The sequence below is a fragment of the Mus musculus genome, chromosome 7 (assembly GCF_000001635.26).
Source record: "Mus musculus strain C57BL/6J chromosome 7, GRCm38.p6 C57BL/6J".
NCBI classification, from domain to species: Eukaryota; Metazoa; Chordata; class Mammalia; order Rodentia; family Muridae; genus Mus; species Mus musculus.
Genome location: NC_000073.6, coordinates 118,709,842 through 118,737,838, shown reverse-complemented (window position 1 = coordinate 118,737,838; position 27,997 = coordinate 118,709,842). Strand labels below are relative to the sequence as shown.

General features: G+C 43.5%; 1 protein-coding gene across 5 annotated transcripts; it reads right to left on the bottom strand.

Annotated features, from left to right (window-relative positions):
• Window positions 1–814: 814 nt before the first annotated feature.
• On the bottom strand, window positions 815–25,324 carry Ccp110 (centriolar coiled coil protein 110). 5 transcript variants are annotated; one of them, NM_182995.2, is made up of 16 exons: window positions 25,091–25,296; window positions 23,591–23,733; window positions 22,325–22,479; window positions 19,744–19,872; window positions 14,801–16,445; window positions 13,254–13,384; window positions 12,380–12,536; window positions 11,697–11,836; window positions 11,223–11,339; window positions 8,115–8,216; window positions 7,765–7,881; window positions 7,098–7,171; window positions 6,080–6,142; window positions 5,386–5,445; window positions 4,867–4,952; window positions 815–2,571 (listed from the first exon to the last, which is right to left on the bottom strand). In NM_182995.2, the coding sequence occupies exons 3-16, from the start codon at window positions 22,463–22,465 to the stop codon at window positions 2,519–2,521; spliced, it is 3,015 nt and encodes a 1,004-aa protein (NP_892040.1). In that variant the 5' UTR covers window positions 22,466–22,479; window positions 23,591–23,733; window positions 25,091–25,296; the 3' UTR covers window positions 815–2,518. The 5 variants fall into 5 exon arrangements, with proteins under 5 accessions (NP_892040.1, NP_001347722.1, NP_001347723.1 ...); NM_001360793.1 differs by having other exon boundaries at window positions 13,254–13,381; NM_001360794.1 differs by lacking the exon at window positions 4,867–4,952.
• Between the last annotated feature and the right edge of the window lie 2,673 nt (window positions 25,325–27,997).

The following is a 27,997-nucleotide window of genomic DNA, read 5'->3' as shown; positions in this document are numbered from 1 at the left end:
GTTATCTGAAAGGAGGTAGCCTCAATTGAGAAAGTGCCTCTATAAGATCAGGCTGGGAGAATGCCCAGCCCACTGTGGAAGGCCCCGTCCCTGGGCTGGTAGTCCTGGGTTCTCTAAGAAAGCTGGCTGGGTGAAGGCACTCCTCCATGGCCTGTGTCAGCTCCTGTGTCCAGGTTCTGGCCCTGTTTGAGTTTCTGTCCCGAATCCCTTGGATGATGAAGTAATGTGGAAGTATAAGCAGAATAAGCAAACCCTTTCCTCCCCAACTTGCTTTTTGGTCATGATGTTTCACACAGTGATAGAAACCCTAAGACCCCAGGAGAGCGCTCTCCCACCAGCAGCGGCTCTACTCATCCTTCAGAGCTTGCCTTTCATGGGGAGTTGAGCGGAGACTGGAGGTTGCTCATGGGACATGGACCTCTGATGGAACCAGACCTTCATTCTTAGAATTTGGTATATTACAGCATCAGTGATTTCTGGCCACTTCCTTGCAGATAGCTAAACGCAACATCCCAGCAAGAACTGACAGCTAGCTACTAGGTGACATTAACCCCCCACTGTGAAAGGCAGAGGCTGCACAATGAGAGCCACTTGAACATTCTCTGTCCTCTGCTTCTCCACTGCTCTTGGCCAGTGTCTCACTCCTAAGAAGCAAGGACATTATCAACTGTAGCAGCAGACAGCCAGGCTTCCTGTGAAACAATGACCTATGCCTATCCGGGGCTCGAGCTGTAAACGGTCACCTGAGTCACCGTTTTTTGGCCACATGTTCGTTCCTCAGCTGATTCCCTTGGCTAAAAGAGATCCAACAAGATTTCCTTTAGGATGAAAAGTTTATTTTGACTTTTACATAAAAGCAAAACTAGTGAAAATCAAAGTATAAAAATAAATACAGTTCACAATAAACATTCCAGTCAAAGTAAAAACAATAAAAATAATGCATATAAATAAAACTTCTTCAAAAGCACAAAACAATGTCTGGCACTTCTCTGAGAGAAAACTGTGAACATTCAAATGTAAAACACACAAACTTTTACCATGAAATCAAAAACACTCCAGTTTCTCATCCTTAATGTAAAAGTAGTTGTAACTTTCCAAAACATAGTTCACGTTAGCTAATTCATATTAATACACACAAACTTTGAGCTCCTCTTCCTTACTGAGGAGCCCACACTGATACACACGGAGTCCTGAGTGTTCGGAGCGGTAAAGCACAGTTTATCACACTTAGAGGATAACACTGCAGTAAACCTTTCCACCTATGAGGAGAACTTTGTAACCTGGACCTTTTTTGACTGTCTTCTTTTTCTCTTCAATGAAGGGTAAGTCTCAACAAAGGAAATCAAGCTTATACCCAGAGTGGGTCATCATTTTGTAACTTCTGGCTGGGTATAAAAGTCAAACTTCAGATGGAAGAAAATCAGAAAAACAATCTTTATCTCCATATTCCTAAAAAGGTTATTAAGCATCTTCAAAATGCTACTATCTTTAAAATTCAAGTTATAAGGTTCAAATCTACACAATCCCAATGTTACATGAGAAGCACAAAGCCCTTTTTGGAATTATATGGTGACATTCTGTTTCATAAAATCATGTTTTCTTGGTACATTGTTGGCTGATGTGTTTAGTGTTAGTCATGAAAGCCATAAATCTGAGTACCTTTACTGCAGGCTTTAAACTAGACAGTATTACTATGTTCTCTGAGATCCGGATTGCTTATTAAATAGCCCTTTATTCTCTCCTATGTAAAGCATGCTAGAAAAAGAAGACTGAAAAAACAAACAATATAGACTAACTAGAACTAGCCGCATGCGCTCCACTGCCCCATCACAGTGCATGCCCCAGTGCTATGTTCATGAAAATTGTGCTATCGTCTCTAAACTTGCCACCTTCCAGGATAGTGGGCACAATCTAGCCTATATATACCTAATAGTAACACACATGAAACCTAACATTTCTATAAAACAACTAGCTGTCTGCAGGAATGTGTGCTTCTACCCAAAACCAAGACCCCTCCCCGCAACCCCCCACCCAGTCACTTCTTACTTGGGATTAGCAAGGCAAGTGTTTCATTCTAGATAGCTACACTGCAAGTCAAAGGACATGGGATTCTGGGTGTTTAAAATTAGAAAAAAATTTCATGAATGAAATTTAGGTTTTAGGGCTAATTTACGATTGATGATATCTTTCCAATAATTTGTAAAAATAAGTCTAGATGTCTTTTTATGTTTATAAAAAAGGGTGACTGTAGACCTCTGGGCACATATAGTATGTTTATATAGGCTAAACTCAGAAACAAGGCAATTACTAAATGCTAATTATTTTTATCCAAACTAACATTAATAGGAAATGAGGCAGGAATTGTCCAAGCTGACCAGATTATACAGGCCAATGCTCAGCCCTCGCTGTCCCTTGCCTGCAGAAACAGAGTCCAGGGCTAAGTCACAAGCCCCAACTAGAGTGGAATGTGGGTGGCGGCAGCCCTGCTCCCTGCTTCATCCCAGTGAGTGCTGTCTTCTTAAATTGTCGCAACATTTGGCCGCTTTCTTTGGGTTTTTCCTGCATATGCTCCTAAAAATAGAACAAGATTATTATTACTTCTCAAAGTTAGAAATGTTCTGTGATATAATTTAGTAAGTTACTAGGCATGAGGCTAAGCAATGAATGTTGTTAAACTTATTCCTGAGGTAGAAACTGTCACATAGCATCAGCCATCAGCTGCCTCAGCTGACAGAGCTAGAGCTGGAAGCTCTGAGAACTCAGCTGACCTCATCTCCATCTCCTGTCCTATCCCATCAGTTCCTGCTCTACTCTGGTCCGTGGTTTTTGGACCTGCTGAATGTCTGCTCTAACATACACAAAACGCTTCCAGCATAGACTCCGAGAATGAAAATTTGTAGAAACTATACTTTAAATGCTGTGTAGTATCCTTAGGCACTTGAAAATTCAGCCTACAAGAATGCTATTTGAACATGACAAAAACAAGTGTTTGGAACTGGGTGTGCTAACTGCGACCATCCATGCAGAGGTCATCTCAGAAGATTATAAGTTCAATGCCAACCTGGGCTATAAAGTGGGCCCCTCTCCCATATAAAAATAGACAAGGTTTTTAAATAAATCGATTACTAATAAAATACTTAATACTCATGTAGACCAAATCAAGCCATAATTTCAAATTTTCTTAAAACATAACCCAAGACATTAGAAATATGCCAGGGTGAGGTAATTTTGTTAAGAGCAATAGTGGACTGATAATTAGCATTTTAGTCACTATGTCAAATTCTCCATTTATGTAAAATTTACAAAAAACTGAGAATTCTGTGCTTTCATTGTCTATACATTCAAACATTAATAAAAAGGCATTTTGCTTGTTTAGGAAGGTAAAACTATGCATGTTGATTATATTTATATTACTGTGCTGCAATGCAATTAAACTTAATAGCTATAAAACTGAGTTCCATTATACATTACTAACTGTGGCGATTTCCTGCTTATAATGTGAATTACTCAGTGCAAAGAGCACTTGCCTCCTTGCTTATAGACTCACAAGTGACAAATCATGAGATGAAATGCATGAGGAAAGACCATGGAAAGTGGTCACTGAGGCAAACCGATGCTACTGGGCAGAACAGTACTTACGCCATAATGATCGTCCAGCCACCCGCGAGCAACCGAAGCCTGCAACACTCACAGGAGAAGAGCTGAAAACACCCTAACACGCCCATAATGTCACAAGCAACAGAGCTGCTTGATTGGTCTGACTTCTTACAAAGCTGACGGTCTCTAAAGCAAGCAGTCTCCGACTCTCAAACAACTCCAATGATTGTCACTCAGTGATTTCAAAAGAAAACCTTGTAAAATATCCTAGATACATGTGACATTACAAATTGTGTGCACAGAATTCGTGCAAAAGGTCTATAAAGCAAAAGGTCTACAACGATCTCACATTTGCTGTCAGCGTGTCCCTCTTGGAATCTATGTGAATGACGAGTAATAACACAAAAGACTAAAGGATCGGGAACAAAGTCACTTTATGGACCACTGCTTCTTCTTGCCTAACTTGGAGGAAACCACTCTCTCACGTAGTTACAAACATTGCCTAGTAGTTTATTAGTGGGGAGACTAGGATTAAGTCAAGCTCCCTCCATCGTTTGGGGATTATATTGCTGCCTATGAGTGTCAGAAAGCAGCAGTTGAAAGCATAGCATTGTAAAGTGGTTTTAACGGGCTGCATAATGCAGTGAGCATAATCAAAACGTCTTAACCAGAACACCAACAAGTATCAAAGCATTTGGTAAGAGTTTTGACTAAGCTCAAGACTGAATCGTCTTTCTTGCCACCATAAATTGAATTTTCAAACAGGTTTCAGTTTCACCCTTGAACAGCATTCAAATGACGAGTGTAAGGAGATTTGGCTCAGGCTTCTTACAGACACTTACAGACGCTCAGGACTCCCTCCCACACACCTGCGTAGTCACTGTGGATTCTTCGGTCATGCGCAGTCTCAGAACCGTGGCTAACACGCTGCCACAGGCCGGACAGACCACATGAGGTATGCGATGACCATTTCTGATGACCATTTCTTCTCATATATAGAGATTCTGCGTAAGCCTAGGTAATTCTACAAAACTTTCCAAATTAAAAACAGAGCTACCCATAAAATGACTAGTCATTAAGACAGGTAGCCTAACTCATAGGATGTCCTGGCCTCCACAAAACACTAAAACAATGGTCACCAACAGGAATATCCATGAATATATCAACACTGATGGCAAGGAAGACTGTGTGTCCCACTGTGACGCCTGAGTCAGGGCAGACTGTGCTCGCCCCTTGGTGAACGGGCTCCAGGAATTCATCGCTACACACCTGACACAGGCGCTCTGTTAGGCACTCTGCTCTGTGAAGGCTTCTGTCTATTTTGCACAACCCCCTTCACTGAAGTCTTAGGGGTTCTAATTGAATATAAAAAGGTTAATCAGTCACTTGCATGAAGGTCTGCACTTCAGAGAAAACAAGCACACAGCATCAACTACTGAGAGCATAAGCTTTGAGAAGAACTGAAATCCCGCACACGCACCCAGCCATCAGGAGAGCCGCACCTGTGTTTCTGGCAGGAGCCCAGACTCCTGCTTCACACTTGGTCGGAGAATCATTGGTGAGGCTAAACTTACTTGACAAAGAAGCGTATATTAAAACACAGAATGAGTACGATGGTATGAAATGAGAAGTAAAAGCATGCCCACGCAGATGTGAACTAAAAGATTTACACAGCAGCGCAGCACGAGGGCTATCTGCACACAAATCGGACACAGTACAGCACAGACTGTAGATCTCGTACTGATCTCGGCTTGAATACTTTCACATCCCCATGTGTGGCATTCTTACCCTTGTCTACTAAGTAGCCTATGAACGGGTGCATTCTGTCCTTGGTTTGGCTGAAGGACTCTGTTGACAAATTAAATGCAAAATTAATTCCAAAGACAAATTCCACTTTTCCTACTTTCTCTCAACGGGTGAAAGGTGACAATGGTGAGGTTAGAAGCCATCGGTGCTGTCCATCACGGGGAGGAGCTGCCTGACTAAAGCACTAGGAAGGGACTCACTCTTGGCTCACCATGAGCTCAGACCTCAGGTTTTCAGCAGGAGAGCAATAGCCAACACATGCAATCCCTGCGCCTTTAAAGAATTTTCTGATATGCCTTACAAATGCCAACTTCTCAAACATGAGACAAAACACTCATTTTACAAGAGGGAAAGACAAACTGTATGAACCAGAAAGTCGGTGTCCTGAGGTCTTTAAACGAGCACTGAAGACTCCCTGGTATTCTGAAAGTTCTGCCAGAAATGGCCTGTCCTACAAACAGTGCCAGGAACCTCAGACCTGACCCACATGTGGCCAGGAATAAATAGGACCAGACATTAATATCAGTGCCAGCCTCAGCTCCTCCAGGAGTGTCTACTGATGCACAGGAAAAAAAAAAAAAAAAAAAAAAAAAAAAAACAAGCTTAGGCATACTATTTTCTTTAAAAATAAAAACAAAAACAAAGCCTCTCACTGGGATGAAGTGATTTTTCTTACCTTGTTTCTGAGGGGTTTTGTTTAAGCAGGAACTTCTTATTTGGCATTCCCATCTCAGCAACTCTAGCACAATGTAAAGACAAGGGCAATATGTTTGTTTGAGAAGGGAGGGAACAGGCTAACAAATGACAGAAGAGCACTGAGACACGAGGGCCTGCTAACGGCCTGTGCTGAGCATAGAGAAAACCAGCGTCAAGAAAAGGGCTCAGAGCCTGGGAGTGCTGCTGCTCTTCCAGAGGACCTAGACTGGGTTGCCAGCTGCTCACAACCGTCTGTAACTCCAGTCCCAGGGGACCCAAAGCCCTCTCTGGCTTCTGTGGACACCAAGCATACACACCGTGAACAAATCTACAAGCTGGCAAAACGTTCTTACACATAAAACTAAAAATTTCTTTACGTTTCTAAATGATGTTACTAAAATATACTTCCTCTTGAGCTTTTGCCCAGGATATCTTTCGGATATCAGGGGAAATTTATTCAAATGGTGAAATAATTAAATATTAAAAAATAAGAACTATTGAGATTGTTTGACTATCAGTCATACAAACTGGCTGTTCATAATAATTGATAATTCATCAAATGATAAATCATTTCAATAAATTTCTATATCTAGAGGGACTTTCTACCCAGCATGGTGGCAGATACCTTTAATCACAAATTAGGCTATATCATGTTGCAGGTAGCAAAGGCTGCAGTGTCTTTAAAAAGAGAGAGAAAACAAAGGATTTCTATTAGCTTAGCTCAACTGCAGAAGAGCGAATTGTTATTTCTTTCTAATTTTAATTTTTACCTTATGCATATGAGTATTCTGCCTAAACACATGTGAGTGTAGAATGTGTATGAGGTGTCTATGGAGACCAGAAGAGGACATCTGGGAATAAAACCCTGGTCCTTTGCAAAAGCAGCCAGCACGCTTACCCACGGAGCCGTCTCCCCAGTCCCTCTTTACTTCCTCTGCAACAGAGGGACTGATAACTAGAATTAACTGGCTGGTAATAAAGTAGCAGACAGAACTTACTTCATGAACTTCTTCCTGTCCAGGGACTTCTGTGTTGCCACTGAAAGCGCCACTCGTGGACTTTTCATCTTATCCTTCAATTACAAAAGGAGCATCAGGCTGACGGGTACCAATCAACACACTGTGTTATGATCTAAGACAATCCAGAGCCAGGCGGTGGTAGCGCACACCTTTCTCTACGTAGACCTGGCTATCCTGAAGCTATCTATATCAACTAGGCTGGCCTTGAACTGATTCCTGGAATTAAAGGTATGTGCCACCACAGCCAGGCACTTAGCTAACGTTTTTAAGTAATCTGATTTTAAGCATGTTAAAATTATTATTATTTATACTTTTGTGTGTGGTTGCCAGCCAGCACTCTAAATAGGCAGTGTTCTAAATCAATTTGGAACCACTTTTCAGACTTCAAAAATGACAAAACCTGTATGAAAGTGTTAACAAAACTCAATTAGGAGCAGTTGACAGTTTCCTATGAGCTACCAAAACAAAACCTTCAAGGTTTCAGTACAGGATTCTGTCACTGTGCAGTTCCTGGGGCGCTCCCTACACAGCTCAGTAGTGCTGGGGACCCCAATAGAGGCTTTGGAGCTGCTGGGAATGCCACAGAGCCTCCGTCACCCAAGCTCAGAAAAGCCTCTCCAGCAGAAAGTCGTATGGGGTAACATACCATTTGCCGGAGCAGTTTCTCTTTGCGGGCTTCTCGATCATGATGGAGGATTGACATTCTCTCGGCTGCATCCATTACGAAGAAGATGTCATGAATACCATACAGAGCAGCTCGCAACTAGGTGTGAAAGACGAAACCAGTGTCTACACTCAAAAGATGAGGCTAGAATTTAGTAGTACAATGTATACTGTGTGTACTTCTTTCATTTGGAATAAGAAGGTACAGAAGTTTTCATTAAAACCAGTTTTCCCTGTTTAAACAACGAGAGAAATACATTTCTAACCCTGGGCCTCCAGTTAGGACCTGACCAATTTCTCCAGTCAGGAGCCCTTCAGGGCAGCAGCATCTACCTGAGCTAACACTCGTTCCTGAAGGGAAGCATCTTGGGCTGAGACGACACCTCTCTTCAGAGGGGCTTCTGACTGAAAACTTCGTATGAATTCCATGGTGTCCTGAAAGAAAGAGACCAGTTTCTAGGAAGTTTCCTTTTATTCTTTCTCCATCAAAAATTACTAAGAACACAAAAATGATTACTGATGACATATCAAGCAGCCATAGCCCCCTCCCCATGTTTCCCTGCCTCCTCCTGCCCAGAACGGCAGAGGGACCGCAAACTCTGACGCTGTGCCGTTCAGGCTGGCTTCTGTATCCTCTCCGTCAGGGAGGCCACGTGACCTGCTCAGGTGGTTCTGGAAGAGCAGTCATTTGAACCTCCATTATTACTCACATGTGGTGTCCAGGACCTTAACGGCCCATCTGTGAGAACATTTGTGTGTCACAGTGAATGCCAAGTCTGAAGGATCTAAAACCTCTGGTACTGGTGAAAAGGCAGGCAGTCACAATCCTTGACCACACTGCTGAATTTACAATTGTCCCTAGTGATAAACAGGGCCTGGAGGGAGCGCCCACTGCAATATTCAGACACTAAAGATAAAGAGGATAACCAGCGGAGGAGCCTGACAAGGAAGTACATGCAGGGACTATAGGGCCAGTCCTATAGCTGCGACCTACGGGGACTTCCCCATCTATCAAAAAGCCACGCTGTAGAGCAGAAGAATGCAGCCCAGGGTGGGACAGAGGCTCACTGCCAGAGCCTGGATGGGCTGGGACAGATAAATGGCAGCAGGAGAATGCCCGTGATGAGTAAGATGGCCTGTGCTGCTGTAAGACTGCTCAGGCTGGGGATGGTGACCCATAGCTGGGACCAGCAATGAAAAGGCTCAAACAGGGCTGCCATGAGTTTGAGGCCAGCTTGAGATAGAGTGAGACCATGTCTCCAAAAATAAATAAATACTTTGTGGAAGAAAACCGTGAATTTGCCCACTCGGGAGTGGATGATTTAAGTCATTTTCTTTCTTTTTAAAAAATATTTATTTATTTATTTATTTATTTAATACATATGAGTACACTGTGGCTCTCTTCAGACACATCAGGAAAGGGCATCAGATCCCATTACAAATGGTTGTGAGCCCCCATGTGGTTGTTAGGAATTTAACTCAGGACCTCTGGAAAAGCAGTTGGTGCTCTTAACCACTGAGCCATCTCTCCAGCTATCTCTCCAGGTCATTTTCTAAACTCATTCACACCAGTTCTCCTTCTAGAGAGTCATCAAGTTGTCACTAGCAGAAGAAATGATATCCCTTATTCACAGAGGTGACACAACCACAGGTAGTTTATCACAAAAAAGCTGTCGGTGCCAGCTCCCCTCCAGGTAGGCCTACCAACCTTGCCCTCTGTGTGCACACTCTGTGAGCCAGAGGCTATGTGGTGACTGCATAGAGGTGGAGGGGATGGGTGGAAAGGAGACGGGGAAGAGCTAAGAAATGTCCTCCAAGGGCCCCAGGATACCCTTGGCCCTAAAAGACCCAAGACCTCAGGGGATCCCTACTTCTATTATTCTCTCACAGGGACGAGGCTCAAATTAATCAACTCAGGCATCTCCATGAGCCTTTTGGCACATGGTAGTCACATGCCCACCCCTGGCACGAGCTAATTTTTTTGTACCCTGGTCTGGGTATAGCCTGCTCTGCTGCAGCCTCTTGGGGCGGAGGCTTTCATTTCCCACCTCTCTGACTAGTTTTCTGTAACAGAACAAATAGAACTGGGAGAAGGTTCTCAAAGCACTTGAGATGGTAAAAAGCTGTTTTACCTTTGTGCTAGCTGACCTCATACACCTAGGGCTTCTATGTTAGGATGCTCTTGTTTTTTCTTCAAAAATAGATTTATTTTATATGCCTGAGTGTTTGCCTGCAAGTGCACCCCGTGTGTGCAGTGCCTGTGATGTCCAGAGATAGTGTCAGAACCCCTGGAACAGGAGTTACAGGCAGTTGTGAACCACCATGTGGATGCTGGGAACGGAGCCCCAGTCCTCTGGAAGAATAGCCAGTGCTTTCAACTGATGAACCATCTCTCCAGCTTCACTCTTTAAAAGAGAAATGTGGGGCCACTTGGGAGGCAAAGTAAGTTCTAGGACATCCAGGGCTACACAGAGAAGCCAGCCCTGTCTCCGCGCGCGGTTTTAGGGTGTGCCACAGTGCATGTGCGGAAGTTGGAGGACTGCTCTTTCTCTGTGTGGATGCTGAGGACTGAACTCGGTTGTCAGTCTTGGTGGCAGATGCCTTTGCCCACTGAGCCATCCTGAATATATTAATTATATATTTTGATTACACTCACACTCTTGTGACCCTCTCACGTTCCCTCCCCTCCTGCCACTCCCCGCCCCCTTTCCTCACAGGCTCCTCTCCTAATTTCATGCCCCTTCTTTCAGTGAGTTTCATTAGGGCTGCTGCAAGAGCATGGGTGCCTTACTAGTGGCTGCAGCAGGAGGGAAATGTCTCTCCCTCTTGCCAACCATTAACTGAATAAATCCACAGGGAGAGGCGGGGCCTACCAGCAGTCCATCTTCATGACAGGGTGCTCATGGACCTAATCCTAAACACGTTTTAAGTAAATAATCACAACTGTAAGTTCCAGAGTTCGCCAGGACTGGGTAGACAGACGGCCCAGGAGGCGAGAGCACTCTTGTGCACAGAAGTGAACATGGGTTCAAAGTTGCAATACACATGTAAAAAACCAGGCGTGACCACGTGGCCTGTAACTCCAGTGCTAGGCCAGACAGGCTCAGGAGACTCAGGGCACCTGCACGCTCAGTGAGAGATTCTTAAGGTAGTAAAAGGGAGAGTGACGGTGAGGACACCCCATGTCTGCCTGTGGGACACACACACGCACAAGCACACGCACACACAAACAAATAAGTGTGCAGCGGCCATGTTATGCCTGAAATGACCATTCTACACACAACTCTATTGGGGCAGGGGGAAGTACACTGGAAAACACATCTAAGTAATCACTTATGAAATCAATAAATTACAATAATTAAAGACATTTGAACTGAATCCTGAGCTCAGCTGTCAGAAGACTGAAATGAAGTGAAAAACAAGGAATTTCAGTAACCTTACTTTTACAGTTTGTCGAAGCTGCTTCAGTTTGTCTGTTTGCATAAGTTTACGAGTAAGAAACCCTTTTGCCACGGCAGTTATTTTATTAAATTTTGCGTGTATTTCTGGATTAAAAACCTAAAAGGAAATTAGAAACAATGCTGTAAGAATCCTAGCACCATACTTAATTATGATTCAATCTATCACCAGCTAACATTCCTTCCTAGACATTTGCTCATGGAGTTTCATCTGTACCAAAAATATTAAACTCATGTTCAGTATACAACCTAAAACATAGCTCTTTAGAAAGATAAACTGGTCTGATGAGTCGCTCGGTAAGTAAAATCACCAGCCACCAGGCCCTAGGACCCACATGATGGACAGAAAGAACCAACTCCCACAAGCTACCCTCTATGCTTATGCTGTGACATGCAAGCCCCACCCCAATAAACAAACATGTAAAAGAAACTGACAGACATATATCAAGGTCCCCACCTGAGACCATTTAGCTTGGGCCCGTCCACAAGGCCTTGTTCCTGAGACTCTGGTCACGCCACTGGTCAGTGATCCCCAGAGGTAGAACGGTGCTTCACCTGCAGAGCCGAAGCTGTACTGCAGGGCAGAAGTTATGAAGCCTAGAGAAACACACAGTACAGACTAGTATAGTGATCTGTGGCATCATACTGAATGTCACATAATCAGAATATGCAAAATGCTGTAATAAACATTTGTGACACTCGAATAACAGCCATCTCAGAGACTGAGCCAAACGCAGACATGAAATATCCATGGACATTCAGCTTCTGTGCCAGATGGAGCTTTTCAAGACAAACAGAACTCGGGATAACTGATGCTGTGAAAAGATCTTCCTGCTGCTGGGGAATTAGAGGTAATTCCAAACCACTCAGGAGATAGCCAACTGCTCTCACCTGAGCATGGCACCTGCTGCATGAATGAGGGGCCAGGCTCTGGGCCCAACCGCCTGCTCTTGTTATGGTGAGTCCTCTCAAGGACACCTGCTCTGTGGCCTTAGATCCCATATCATGTCATTTTTCATGGCTACTAAACAGCAGGCAAATAGGGGGTGGAATGGGCATTAAATTACCAGAAGAAACCTATGATTAAAATAGCTCACTACACAATAACTGTCAAGAGGAAAACAATTCTTAAAACTCTACCAGAGTTGTTTGAAGTCTGGAGTGAGTCCACTTGGGACAGCATGGTTTCTAGCAAAGCAGAATCGGTTCTTTGTCTCCACTCCAGTGCACTGTTCAAGTCAGAGACGTCCGTCGTAACTGCCTTCTCCTTCAGCATCTTCTCCTGCTCTTCTATTTCCTGCAAGTTGACCATGTAGGACAGCATCCTTTAATGGAATCTGAACTAATGCCACTCTAGGCTTAGCCTGAAAGTGTGTGTAGTGCAGGGTACATGATTGTTTATCTCAATCCTCCCTCAAAGTTAGGATAACTGGTTCAGCTGATTTCACTTTGTAAAATGGTAGTTTTTCATTTTTAAGTTGAATTTAAAATGGGATTAAAAATCACAAAACGCAGGCTGGTGAGATGGCTCAGTGGGTAAGAGCACCCGACTGCTCTTCCAAAGGTCCCAAGTTCAAATCCCAGCAGCCACACGGTGGCCCACAACCATCCGTAAGGAGATCTGACTCCCTCTTCTGGAGTGTCTGAAGACAGCTACAGTGTACTTACATATAATAAATAAATAAATCTTTTAAAAAAAAATCACAAAACGAGTATCTTTATAATATCATTCTTGAAAATGTATATTCAACATCTATTTTTAAAATACCTTTCAAAATATTAGCAATTCTGAATGAAGGATTCAGTAAGGTGCCCTTCCACAAATTACTCAGCGGCTTTTAGGTGAGGACCTAAATGTTAGATTTCACATTCTGACATCAAAATATTATCTACATATCAGGCTCAATGACCACCTCAAAATACGATACACAGAGGGAAACTGTCAGTGTACACACATGGCCCAGATCACACGCTGACTAACCCGACTGCTGGCCACCGCATCTCAGTGCCTCACCTTTTGCAGTTGCTCCTGCTCCCTCTCCTGCTCAGCTATGAGGAGTGACAACTGCTGGGCATGCTGTTCCTCTAGTCTCTTTCGCATTTCTTCAAAAGCTAACATCTTGCTTTTCAGTAGTTCCTGGCCTTCTGAAAAGAAATGTGTGCTTAAATTGAGAAAACTCATTGCGGGTCCAACAGTTCATATTTTTTGCCATCAACCTGAGCTATGCTTCTGACCAGAGGATATTCCTCAAATAACATAGGTCAGACATAGCCAGTTCCCCAGTGCACCATCCTCACTGGCCTCTCCCCTTCTTTCCCGCTACTCAGAAGCATAGCATTGCACCTCCTCGCCTCCCCACTCAGTCAACAGAGCTCCAAGGCTCCCCGTCTCCAGCCAGCGTTAAGATGTGCTCCTTGAGCTGAAGAGAGCACAGAGAAGTAAAACACCTTTGAACCACAGCCCCTCAGCTCAACAGCGCCATTGAGTAAGAGTCCACTTGACTACAAGAACTCTCTAAGGGAAGAGGCACGGGGGGCCGTGGGCAGCTGCAGCCACCCTGTGCCACCGCCTCCTCACTTACTCTCACAGTGATCCAGCCACTTGCATGACCAGCCACATCCTGTATGTTCACTAAACACTAGCACCTGGCTTGGCAGTGGGTTCGTGAGCTCTGGCATTCACTGAGGTAGCCTTCACCCACACATGGTTCTCTACTCAGAGGATGGAAGGTGATTATTCCCCCGGTACCAACTGTTTTGGGAGGGGGGAAGGGCATATTTTTATTGTTTTGGAAAGAGAGTCTCACTATGTGGCCTTAGCAAGCTAAGTAGAGCAGGCTGGTTTCGTATGTAGAGCCCCACCTGCCTCTGTGTCACCTCACCCACCTACAGAGTGGTTTTATTAAGGTTCTTATAAAGGTGATTTTTGTTTGTTTGCTTGTTTGTTTTAAGACAGAGATTCTCTCCATAGCCCTGGCTGTTTGGAAACTTGCTCTGATTTAAGGGGAAAAAAAAGTTTTGGTTTTTTTTTTTTTTTTTGGTTTTTCGAGACAGGGTTTTTCTGTATAGCCCTGGCTGTCCTGGAACTCACTTTGTAGACCAAGTTGGCCTCGAACTCAGAAATCCACCTGCCTCTGCCCCTCTCTCTGCCCCTCTCTCTCTGCCCCTCTCTGCGCCTTTGCCTCTCGAGTGCTGGGATTAAAGGCATACGCCACCACGCCCGGTTGATTTAAGAAACCTTAACAAGGCTGGAGAGATGGCTCAGTAGATTAGAGCACTGACTGACCTTCCAGAGGTCCTGAGTTCAATTCCCAGCAATCACATGGTGGCTCACAACCATCTGAAATGGGATCCAAAGCCCTCTTCTGGTGTGTCTGAAGACAGCTACAGTGTACTCATATATAAAATAAATAAATAAGTTAAAAAACAAACAAACAAACAAAACCACAGGAACCTTAGCAAAGGGCAGTAAGCAGGTGCTATGTTTCTAGTAAGATCAGGACAATTGAGTGCCCTCCCATACAGAGGACAATTTATTTCAAATCACTTCTAAGTTTTTACCTTTGGGGCTAGTTTCTAGCATCTTATTCTTGTTAATGTGGACGAATCCCTTGGGGTATCTTCTTTCCAGCAGACGGTCCCGCTCCTGCTCAGCTACTCCAGCTGTTATAATATAAGGACAATTTTCTTTTTGTAAACTATCAACATCTAAATCAAGTCTCCGCTTAACTTTCTCAAAACTGTTATCTACAAACTGCTCGTTTCCACGGAACACCGGCGGTGTGTCCATCTGCTGTCTGGAAGTCTGGGTTTGCGTAAGTAAGGGAGATGGGTGTTTCACATCGTAAGATTTATTCAGTTCCATTTGTAAGTTGCAGGAGTTCTTTGCTAGCAGACTGGCTGACTTGAGTTCACACACATCTTCCAAGGTTTGACTTGACACACACTGACTGCTGGGCTGCAGTTCATGCAACTTGGGCACAGCCATACAAGTACCGTCCACCTTCTGGGCTCCCCTGTCATCAGCTATGAAGGGACCTTCCATAGCAGACCGCTCAACAGTGACGTTATTGCCTAAGTGAGCTCCTAAAGCCTGCTGCCTCTGACTTGGCTTACCCACGACCATCTCTCTTGTGCTCTCAGACGTGATTTTGGTAGCAGAAACATTACTTGAACAAACCCCTGTCAAATCAGTCGGTGATTTTGGCACAGTTTCAGACTCATTTGTTGTCTCAGCAGCAGCTGGAGCGGTTCTATCCACTGCCTCTTCTTTCCCCTTTGGGCTCAGCTCACAGGCATTTACTGGGTTGTTTATAAGGATCTGACATGCTGATGCTGACCGAGAATGCCTCCGATGCATCGTAGGACTCATACTTGGCTCTGGACTAGGTAATTTGGCATATGGACCTTTAAGACTTTTAACTTTATTTTCAGTAACAAAGGTAGGAATAACTGTAAAATCTGATCCGGCATCTGGAGCAGCGGGAGGAGCAGCTCCTGCAGGCAGGTCTATCTTAGAAAAGCTAGCTAAGCCTGCCGTGCCCATGCTGCTTGCTTGTGAAGCACCTTGGAGGAGAACATTTGACTTATTAAGGCTTGGTTTGTCAGGGATGGCAGAGCCACAGTGCCTGCCTATGGGCATGGGTGGGGCCTTCTCCTTTACACAGTCGCTCGCCTTAGCAGCATCGTTTTCTCTGTCTGAATGCGTTTCATTAACACTTCTCTTTAAACTATTTCTCAGACTCCGGCTAGACAGTTCTCTTTCCACGTATTCCTTTGACCTCTTCATTAGATTCTGAAGGCTCATTATGTAGGGATCTGGAGTGACTTCAGCCAAACATGATGGGTCCTGTTCTTCCTTTCCTAAGACATCAGAAATGATGGTCTCCTGTGGGCTTGCTGAAGAAAGCCTTAGAGCAGCTCCATCTTCTGCCTGCCTGCTTTCTGGACTCTCACACTGCCTCAGAGAACCAGACACCTCTGAGTCTCCAGGCAGCCCCACCCGCTTAGGGGTTTGTTGGTCCTCATTATTCACAGGCAAAAGTCCAGTTATCTTTTCAAGCTTTACTGAAGTACAGTGTTCGGTGGGGCTCGGCAAGCTGTTTGGAACTCTAACAGGAACATTCAAGTCTGTGACTTCTGGATTAGAGTAAATGGTTTCTGTTGCCCACTGATCAAAATCACTGGCATTTGGTGCTTTTCTAACCTGAAAAGGGACATTTAAAAATTAGTATTTCTAGCCGGGCGTGGTGGTGCATGCCTTTAATCCCAGCACTCGGGAGGCAGAGGCAGGCGGATTTCTGAGTTCAAGGCCAGCCTGGTCTACAGAGTGAGTTCCAGGACAGCCACGGCTATACAGAGAAACCCTGTCTCAGAAAAAAAAAAAAAAATAGTATTTCTTCATTATAAAACAAACAAACAAAGCCTTTGGGGTTTTGTTGTTGTAGTTGTTTTGTTTTTAAGACAGGCTCCCTATAAAAACAGGATTAGCCTTGAACTCAGAGATCCTCCTGCCTCTGGCTCCCAAGCACTGAGATTAAAAGTGTACCCCACCTCAAAAAAGCCTTAGATTTCACTATTTTCTAAAATTAAGTAGAAGATTTAAGAGTTCTGACATTTGAGAGCACAAAGGATCTTTCATGCCTGTCACCTGAGCCCTCAGAAGACTCAAACAGGATTGCTTTAAGTTCAAGACCAGCCTGATTCCAGAATGAAACTGTCTCAAAAAGACAAAAGACAAATAAAATACATTCAATTTCTATATCCTTTCTATTCTATATATCAATTTCTATATCCTTAACTGCATGGAGATCAAACCACCACAGAAGAAATATATGGGTTATCCTAGCCTGTTTACTTAAAGGGAAAAGATAATATGAATGCACACACATATACACAATTTATCCATGTTCAGTTTAATCCTGGGATAAAAGCTATGTCTTTAACTCCCTTCTTGTTTTATACTCTTACTACCAGCAACTATTCCTAAGACAGGTCATCAGCCAACAATAATGACATGTGCAATAAATGCCAAGTAAGTAAATGTTTTACACAGTTACTTAGAAAACAAAGACAACCTGTTTAAGACATCACTAAGACTCCTGCCTCCCATATGCTTATTCAAGAATCTCCTGAAAACTCCCTATGAGGGGCTAGCGAGATAGCTCATCAAATATTAAGATGCTTGCTGCTCCTGCAGGGGCACCAAGTTGTATTCTCCCAACACACACAATGCAGCTCACCATTCCTAACTTCAGTTCTAGGAGACCTAAAGCTCTCTTCTGGCCTGCACAGGCACCAGACACACACATGATGCACAAATATACATACAAACAAAATATAAAAATGAGACTTTTAAAAAAGTTTTAGCTGGGAATAGTAGACACCCCTTTAATTCCAGAACTCACTGAAGCAGAGGCAGGAGGCAGCAGGTACATGTCTATACAAGGCGACCTAGTAAGACCCTGACTCAAAAACAAAACAAAAAACACTCTGAGGAGCTTTGGTTCCGAGACAAGCACCCTGCCTCTACCTTGCTGAGGATCTTTCTCTCTGTGACCCCTCTGTGGATACCAGCTGGAAAAAACGTGTTGGCTTAAAAACAACCCTCTCCATAAGATGGGGTGTTTCTGGAGTAAATGATAGTTCATCCATGTTGTTTATGTTTCTAACAATTAGAAATTTTCAACTTAGAACTCAGCATACAAAGCCAACTTTAATCAGATCAGTGACAGCCAGTGAAGACAGCAAGCTGTATGTTTTCAGACAAGTAGGTCAGCAGCCGACAGACACAGTAGGATGAGAACAACTCATGATGTGGGCCTCAGAGACCAAGTAGGAAAAAGTGAGAGCTCATTACATCCTGAATACTAAAAATCTGGAGGGGTTGTTTTTATGGGCTTTTGTTTTGTTTTGTTTTGTTTTGCTAGACTATATGGCACTTGAGTTTCACCTTCTAAGTCCCAAGACACATAATGATCTCCAGGTACTGGGTGATAAACAATACAAGTGTACATGGTGACAACCTCAGGATGAAAATAAACCTAAAGAAGTGCATATTCCTGGGGTCCACGGACATGCTCCCAGGTTTAAGTGACATGGACTATTCTGCCATAGAACCTTGCATAGTTCATATCTTTAATACTCAACAGCTATGTTTTTAGTATACCAGTAAAATGTGCCTTAGGTTAGACAAACTAAATTTAAAAACTTAAATCTATAACTGAATCACAAGTTTCTTAGAGGAAAGAGGCCCTCCAAATATCTGTAGTCCATGAAATCCCTGTCTATATAAGGAATTCCTTATAGCTGACATTATGTATCCTTTTCTAAACAGAAAGTTCTGGGACTCAAGAGTAATTTCATTAGTAGACTCAGCTAATAGCAATTTCATCTCTCCATGGACTAGATCCAGAGCACTGGCATTTTTGTTGTAGTAACCAGTAAGTCAATAAACTACTGTACACTAACCAATATGGACAGCAGCTAAAATCTGCAAATTAAAATCTACCACCCACACTACCTACGACCCCACAGGTAAATGAAGGCAGCAATCAGAACAAATACCCTAAGTAAGGCTCACTACCCATGGCCATACAGCAGGAGTCACAGAGGCAAACTACAAACCCCAAAATTACAAAAAACCAAAAGTGCTATGTGTGGCAGAAATTATTTTTTCCACTTAAATCACCGGTGTTTCTTTTTAGTATGAAATGACCCAAATCATAAACAAACTGTTTACACAAATCTGCATTAATTTAAATAAAAATAATTATAAAAGGTTTTAGATATTATTGTTTAAATAATTTCAGTTTCAATCTGGAGATATATGTAGGCCAGCCTATTTGTTTAATCCAGATGACATTTTTCCATACCTAAAACCAAAATTTTCTTACATGTACACACACACACACACACATATACACACACTTGTACACACATACACACACTTATACACACATACACACACATGTACACACACACATATACACACACTTGTACACACATACACACATGTACACACATTTGAAGGCAGTTATTTACTTTAGCAGAGAATAAGAAGAAGGTAACACAGTGACCACCCATAACCCACCATTCAGATCACTCTAAGGTGACATCTTTGGACATATCCTAAAGCGCGTAGAGAAGTGACGGGTAGTGACAAGGGTAGAAGCTGAAGACTCTAGGTGAGACTTACTGAGTCTGATTAGTACAGGGGTTAAGCACAATGGACAATTCTATCATCTCTGACACTGAGAATTCAGTTTGTAGTCACAAGACAGACAATAAACAATTATATCCAGTGTATAGAGCTACTGTCTAAGGACCCTCTCTGATTCAAGTACTGGGCAGTACTAACAAACAAATGGATTCTCTCCAACAAATTACACTCAAACACATCATAACAATAAGGCATACTTGGTCAGCTTGTCTGCAAAGCTGTTATCAGTGTTTACTTCTGATGTCTCCATTTCAATCTAGAAGAGTTTAGTTTGATGACACACCTGAACATTTTCAAGAATCTCCTGGACACGAGTCAGTAAGGCTTTCTTCCTGTTGGCCTGCTTTCTTGACTGCACATCAAGTGCTTTCTGCTTTTCCTCTTGAATTTTCTTTCTCTTCTCAATGGTAAGCTGCAAGACACACAATTCAATGGTAAAAGAGTCAAATTGGCCAGCTTTGAATCAGAACAACCAAAATGCTGTATGAAGCATCAGAGCAGTGTCTGAGGCTCAAGGACTTCATGTGAGTGTCACGGAGAAGTAACCTATATATTAAGACTCCCAGAAGCCGGGCGTGGTGGCGCATGCCTTTAATCCCAGCACTCGGGAGGCAGAGGCAGGTGGATTTCTGAGTTGGAGGCCAGCCTGATCTACAGAGTAAGTTCCAGGACAGCCAGGGCTCCACAGAGAAACCCTGTCTTGAAAAACCAAAAGAAAAAAAAAAAAAAAAAAGACTCCAGGAGCTCTGTCACATATGACCTCTGCATGTCACTGAATGCAGCTTACTGCCAGCTGAATCAAGCTCAAAGGAAAAGTACCCTGCTCGATTCTCAAATACTGACAGACAGACAGAATGAGGGAGCTCCCGCTGCAGCTTCTACCTGACAGCTGCTGATGTGAGTCTCACCTCCAGTCTTCAGCTTTTACCTTGACCCTACACATCACTTCTTTACGTCCTTTAAGATGTGTCCAAAGATGTCACCTTAGAGTGAACTGAGTGGTGGGGTATGGGTGGTCACTGTGTTCCCTTCCAACCACGGTGCTACGACACTCATTACAATGTGCTGGCAGAAAATGTGGACCTTTTATAACAAAAATAAATTTAGGGGATCCATCCCATAATCAGCTTCCAAACGCTGACACCACTGCATACACTAGCAAGATTTTATCGAAAGGACCCAGATGTAGCTGTCTCTTGTGAGACTATGCCGGGGCCTAGCAAACACAGAAGTGGATGCTCACAATCAGCTATTGGATGGATCACAGGTCTCCAAATGGAGGAGCTAGAGAAAGTACCCAAGGAGCTAAAGGGATCTGCAACCCTATAGGTGGAACAACATTATGAACTAACCAGTACCCCGGAGCTCTTGACTCTAGCTGCATATGTATCAAAAGATGGCCTAGTCAGCCATCACTGGAAAGAGAGGCCCATTGGACTTGCAAACTTTATATGCCCCAGTACAGGGGAACGCCAGGGCCAAAAAAATGGGAATGGGTGGGTAGGGAAGTGAGGGGGAGGGTATGGGGGACTTTTGGGATAGCATTGGAAATGTAATTGAGGAAAATATGTAATAAAAAATATTTTTAATAAATAAATAAATTTAGGAGTTCTTAAACATTCTGATTTAAAATATGGTCACAATTAAAAATAACATCAAATTGACTATGATAATAAATGTATCTTCTCTACTATCCTCTATTCCCTTACCCCTTGCCAGAGAAAAAACATTCTCTGTTTTGAGAGGCTGCAAATGATTGACATTTGCATATACGGAGTGCCACCTATGACCCAGGGACAAGCCTAAGCATTGTGCATGCATTAATTTAACTCCCAAAGAGCATCACGAGCATCATGGCACTCACTGTCTGTGTTCCCATTCTATGAGCATCATCAGCACTCACTGTTTGTGTTCCCATTCTAACAGTTAATGAAATGGACCACAAGTTCTGCCCAGCAGGAGAATGGCAAACTGATTTAAACCCACACTATCCCAGCACAGGACAGTCTTCTATGCTTGTACTTGTAGCTCTACCTTATTCACTTTAATAGGAACATGAAATTTATAACAATGGATATAGTTAAAGTCCATTATTAATGGACATTTGGGTTGGTAATTAATCTTTCTGCTATTTTATTTTCATTTTTGTTTTTGAGACAGGGTTTCTCTGTGTAACAGCCTTGGCTGTCCTGGAACTCACTTTGTAAACTAGGCTGGCCTGAAACTCACAGAGATCTGCCTCCCAAGTACTGAAATTAAAGGCATGTGCCACCACACCCAGCAATCTTTTGCTATTTTAAATGATGTTGTTATAATTTGTATATATTTATTTGAGCACATCTGTAAGATATTCTTCCTGAATAGAACTGCTGAGTCAAGAGTTACAAACACTTAAATTTTGATGAACACTGCCAAACTGCTTACCAAAAAATAAACGGACCTTCTTGATAAAAGTGCATTAAACATTCATTTCCTTACAACATGAAAACATGAAATCCTATGAGATCATTGCAAATCTAGTAGGCAAAAAAATGCTAACTCATTTGTATTGTATTTCTGTGATTATGAAAAACATTAGGCATCCCATCAGCTGTTTATAAATCTTCCATTGGATTTTCAGTGAGCTGCGTTAGTTGTTCACTAGATTTTAAAAGTTATTTTAAAACAAATAGGGGAGGAGAGATAACTCCAACTGAGAGCATAGTGCTCCCCAGAGGACCAAGGCTGAGTTCCAAGCTCCTCTGTGGCCCATCACTCCAGTTCCAGGGGGTCTGAAGCCCTCTTCTGGTCTCTTCCAGCACCTACTCTCATGTGTACACATGCTTGAATGGAAGAAATCGTTCATAAATAATTACTAAGTTTACCAGTGGAGAAAGTACAGCCACCCCATGGAAACGGATGAGTGAGACACTTTCTGCCTGAGCGGGCAGGAAGCTGCCTGTGGACAGCGATGCTTCCTGAGCTCGGCCAAGTGCTTTCTCGCAGAACTCCTCATATTCCTCCATCTTCCCACCGCACACTAGGAGAAAGAAAAGTGCTCTTAGTAGTGTGCTGACAAAACACGATTTATTACCCAAGAGTACTGGAATATTTAAACACTTCCTGGAATTTTCTGTCTGTTCATCTAAAGGCTTCATTTTGATGCCATAGACACCAACTGACTCAATCTCCTGGCTCTGGGGATTTTATTTATTAATTAACTTTATTTTATAGTTGAAAGCCTGAGAGGTCACTAGGCAACTTCAAACAACCAGCCCAGCAATTTCACAATCTCTAGAAAACTTTGGGTTATGAAAATCCCAGGTGACCTGAAGGATTAGCCAGCCTATGCCTTCTTTTTTAGCATTGTGCCAAGTACTTACTGATGCCTGTTCTGGATAACATTGTGTAACCCTGGCTCCGGTAAGGCCAGGGAAAATAACAAAAGAAATGTTATCATAATCATAACAAGCTAGAACTTCTCTCTGTTCTGAGGCTTATATTTGTTCCATTTGTGCACAGGAAGATCCAACTTCAAAGAAATAACTGGTTCTCTAGAGAGCTAGGATCAGTTTGCAGGCTTACATTCACTTTTTAAACACATGACTAAGAAGCAACAGAACCCTTTCCGGCACAACTCTAACAACTCACCTAACAGTATCTTAACCAAAATTCCTAGTAGATAAGAAATAAGAAAAGTCCCAATAAATCCATTTCTGCTAAATTACTTTTTAAAAATACACCCTTTGTATTTACTATTAAAGAGAGTAAAAATGATGTTATATAATTTCTGAGCTTATGCACAGAAAGAAAGAAACTCAATAGTCTGGTAAGGTTAAGGATATAAACTGCCATCATTAGTTCTCCTTTTCTTCTAACAGCATCATAGAGAGATGTCCCATTGTTGCAGAGAGCTATCCACTTCCCTTGAGTGGTCCCCCACACACTGCAAAGCTACAGTAACAGAGTAACGTACAGCGGGACAATGAATTGGACATTCAAGCTCCAGTGCTCATGTGAGACTGGAGAACGCTCCAGAAGATCCAGCGCATGACTGGACCTTCCTAACCTTCAGTTTCAGCCCATCCTAATTCCCCTACCTCAATCACTAGCACATCACCTTGATGTTTCCCAGCTTCCAGAGTACTTACCACTATCTGAAATGATCTCGTTTATTTCCTGGGGTTTTGTGTATCTTCTTCCACCAAAACGTAAACTCCATAAGAACAGGTACCTTCTCAGTCTTGCTCACTGGTTCGCCATGACACACAATGGTGTCAGCACGTGGTAGGCACTTCAGACAATTATTGAATAAATTAATTAGGGCAAATAGATCAAGCAATGTAAAGCAAGACTAGCAGAATGAAGAGAATTCTGAGAATGGCAACTTGGAGAACAACCCTATTCCCAGAGAACTAGGTACCTCTCAATTGCAAAAGTAGTCATTAAAAAGAGAGTCCGGGATTCTACAATTGTGCAAGAGGGCACTACATTTCTCACACCAGTTACCACTTGCAAGCAAGGTTTATTTTAAGGGAGTCTTGATGACAAGGTGATCCCAACCTCAAACCTACCACCCCATACTTTAGCATCAGGCATTACTGGTCCATGGTCCACTTACATTCACACCAGCCTCAGCAGGTCCAGGCATGCCTTTTCTACTCCATTTCTACCTAATTACAAGTGACCTTTGTCCAGGAAGTCTCTTGGCAAACCCTATAGCCTCATGGCTCCTATCTACTTATTCATAACCTGTACTCAGAAATGTCACTGAAAGGAAAGGCGAAGGTAACACAGCTTCCAAGGCTGGCTGCTTACCACTAAGTTTTTCCACAAACACATAAACTTCCTACAGAGTCTGTAAAGGGAGAAAGATATGCTGTTTAAGGACATACTAGCTGTTCGTACATTCATGGTAGGCTAATATCCCTGGACCCCACCATCTATAAAGTGGGGCTCTGTCTCAAGGCGATTTTATGAGAAAACAATGAGCTAAGGCACAGACAGCAATCGCAGGACTGTATGTAGGACAAATAGAAGCATCAGTAAGTGGAAGCTGCTTCCAAACGGAGGATATAATGGTGTTTTTATCACCTCCGTGTGAACTCTTGGAGAAGAGACAATTTTTGGTTCTTCCTGAGACTCAAATGTGACTTGAAAACATGAGAAAGGGCTTTCTCATCCAAATCCATCTCTTAAGGTAGGAACCACTTAACAGCATCATGGGTGTCTGAGAGAACCAGCTACATTATCCTGCAGATGCCCCAGAGTGGCAAAGCTGGTGTAAACAGCGCTCCTATGGGCCTTTGGTTGCGGTAACCAGTATTTAGAAATGGCCAGTGCACACCCCGGGGGACGCCTCCATCTCCTCCTACACTACCTCCGACACCAAACTGAAGTCACCATGAAGTGCCTACTCTTCAGCGCAGGATGCTTCACTGGGCGGAGCCAGCATCCAAGCATCCCCTCCAAGTCCCCCTGACCCCGGTCCTCAACTCCCGCCTCCCCATTCCCGATGCCTTCAAGGGCTCGTGACCGAGGGAAGCCAAACCGGGTCCGGAACGCCGGCCTTCTGTCCCTCGGGACACCAATGCCGGGTCTCACCTCAGCCTAGACCCGTAGGAAAACGAACCCAGTCCTCTTGCACACACCTGACACCTACTGCCCGGTCAGCTTCTCTGCCCGTGGACCAGCCTCCTCTGTAAGCAAAGGCCTCAGTCGGTTTAGACAGAGCGCATCTAGGTCCTCCGCCTTCTCCTCCTCCTCCTCCCCGCCATATTACGGGTCCCTCAGGCGGCAACGCGGGATCCTGGCAACCGCTGCCGCCGCCACCAGCTCAACTCCACCCCTCAGGGCCGGTACTTCCGGTGGCTGTTTGGCGGGCAGTTGAAGCGGTTGGGCCTCCATAGACTACAATTCCCAAAGTGCACTGCGGTCATCAGCAAGCGCTTACATGAGCTTTACGCAATCGAGATGCACGCTGGGAAGAGTAGTCTTCACTGCAAACTAAGGGCTTTGACTATAAATTACCATAGAAAGTCTCCTCAGGGCCTTAAACCCCAAAAGTGTTCCTGGGAAGTTGTCGGGTATTTTTGTTTGTCTGTCTGTCCGTCCGTCCGTCCGTCTGTCTGTCTGTATAGAGATAGTCTCCTGTTTGGTCGATGGAAAATGTACAACATTCACCCATGTTTTCCCTATAAATGAAAAATGTGGCTGAATCGCAGACACCAACTCAAGGCTTTAATATATTTGCACTTCTTTGCAGATCAGTTGCGGGGAATATACAGAGGAAAAGATAACTTCAAGTTGGCAAAAAAAAAAAATCCACCAATATTTTTTATCAGTTCTTACCTAAATTACTCACTAAGAGCTTTTTTGATTTAATGACACCATTTCCATTCTATAACTGGGCTTTGCCGTCCTCCTGGTGCTTATTTTTGTTTATGTATAGTGGGAATTTTAAAGAGCCTACCAAGAGTGGTTGTGAGGCATAACAGAGAAAACTCTTATACTGCACCTGGTACAAAAATCTCTAATAGGAGGAAAGGGTCATCTAGAGAGATGCTCAGTCACTAAAGCATTTGCCACTCAAGCATGAGGACCTGAGTTCAGAGCCTGAACACTCCCCTAAAAAGGCTCTGAGTCCTGGCTAAAAATTATAATTGCCAGTCCTGGGGATATAGAAATAGGAACTCCCTGGCGATCTCAGGCCGGCCATTCTAGCCAGTTTCAATGAGATCCTCAAAAATTAGGGTGGAAATTGACTGAAAAAGATACCCAACAGAGATGGATATCTCTGGTCTCCCTATACATATGTACATGTGTGTATATATATATATATATATATATATATATATATATATATATATATACACTCATGCCAAAAAATAAAAATAAAAAGGTAGGCTAAGAGCTGGAGGCAGAGGAATCATGGGATGATGGGTATCAAGAGGTGAGATCTGTCCCACTAGCACTATCCCAGTGAAACACTGGGACGCAGAGAATGGGCTCTCAGGCAAAGGCTTTAACAGAGGCAGTGCCTCAAGAAGGGTGGCATGAGGGGACCATGGTGTGAGGGACAAAGCTGACAGAGACAAGAGTGCCCCATAGCAGTGAGTGAGCCCTGAAATGGAGTCCAAGGTCCAGACATGTTCTGTTAATCTTGAGGACAATGTAATGTGGGGCTTTGGGGTGGGGGTTCCACTTATAACTTAATAATAAAGACTTGGAGACCTGTGTATAGTATAAGGATGTTGGCTTGTTTGCTGGGGCAGTCTCTCGGTTAGCACATCTAACTCAAGCCAAGTTCTCTGCTATTATAGTTCTCTGCTCTACTTCCATGTCTTTTGCCTCTGTCAGTCCTTCTACCCCAGCTCTTTATTATGCAAAAAGCCACACTAGAAACTAACGCAGTTGACATTGAAAAGGTCAAGGCTATGTGACCTTTGCCAAGGCATCTTGCCTTTTCTTTTTGAGCAGGTGGGGAAGGAACAAACATTTGCTTAACCTGCTCTGCAGGCACAGGGATTAAAAACTGAGAATACACCCGGCAGTGGTGGCGCATGCCTTTAATCCCAGCACTTGGGAGGCAGAGGCAGACAGATTTCTGAGTTCGAGGCCAGCCTGGTCTACAGAGTGGGTTCCAGGACAGCCAGGGCTATACAGAGAAACCCTGTCTTGGAAAACAAACAAACAAACAAACAAACAAACAAAAACTGAGAATACAGGGAGATCTTTTCATAGCCGATGTGGGAGTTAGCCCAACCACAATGAGTTCTTTAAGCACAGACCTGGAACTCCAGAGATCCTTGGATCAGGTGTGGGCTACCATTCTAATCTGAGAATGAAAAGTCTTTTAAAGAAATCTCTTCCTCCTGTTTTCATTTGTTTGCTTGGGTTTTTTGTTTTGTTAGTTTTAGGGGAGCTGGTTTTGTTGTTGTTCCCTTAGTTTGTTTTTTGTTTTTTAAAACAGGGTTTCTCTTTGTAGTCCTGGCTGTCCCAGAACTTCTGTTGACCAAGCTATCCTTAAACTCAGAGATCGGCCTGCTTCTGCCTCCTGAGTGCTGGGATTAAAAGCAAGTGTCAACATGCTCAACTCTCAAGAAATTTCTGCTTGTATAAAATATACATCAAGTCTGGGGCATGAGTCAAGTGCCTGCCCAACAACATAAGGATGGGTTTGATTGCCAGAATCCACTTTTAAAAACTGGGCTTTGATGCAATCTCAGTGCTGAGCAAGGGGGGGGGGGGGACACACAGGTGAACCTCTGGGACTTACTGGCCAGCCGGTCTAGCCAACCTGGAGAAGCTCCAGTCTAATAAGAGAATCTACTACCAACAAAAGGCGGATGGTGCCTGAGAAACAACACCCAGTGCTGTGCTGTGACCTTCATGTGAAGGTGCAAACATCTGCAGGCTGGGATATGTACACACACACACACACACACACACACACACACACACACACCCATGAGCACAGAGACAGACAGACAGACAAAAGCAGAGAGATACAGATAGAATATGAATGAGTCATCTTAGGAGATTTCATGGTTTTCATG

Coding starts and splice junctions, on each gene's coding strand:
- Ccp110 (NM_182995.2), bottom strand. CDS start 22,465: ATGGAGGAATATGAGGAGTTCTGCGAGAAAGCACTTGGCCGAGCTCAG. Junction 12,537..13,253: donor AGCAGGAGCAACTGCAAAAG/GTGAGGCACTGA, acceptor GTCAACTTGCAG/GAAATAGAAGAGCAGGAGAA. Junction 4,953..5,385: donor AGGCTACTTAGTAGACAAGG/GTAAGAATGCCA, acceptor ATATTCAATTAG/AACCCCTAAGACTTCAGTGA.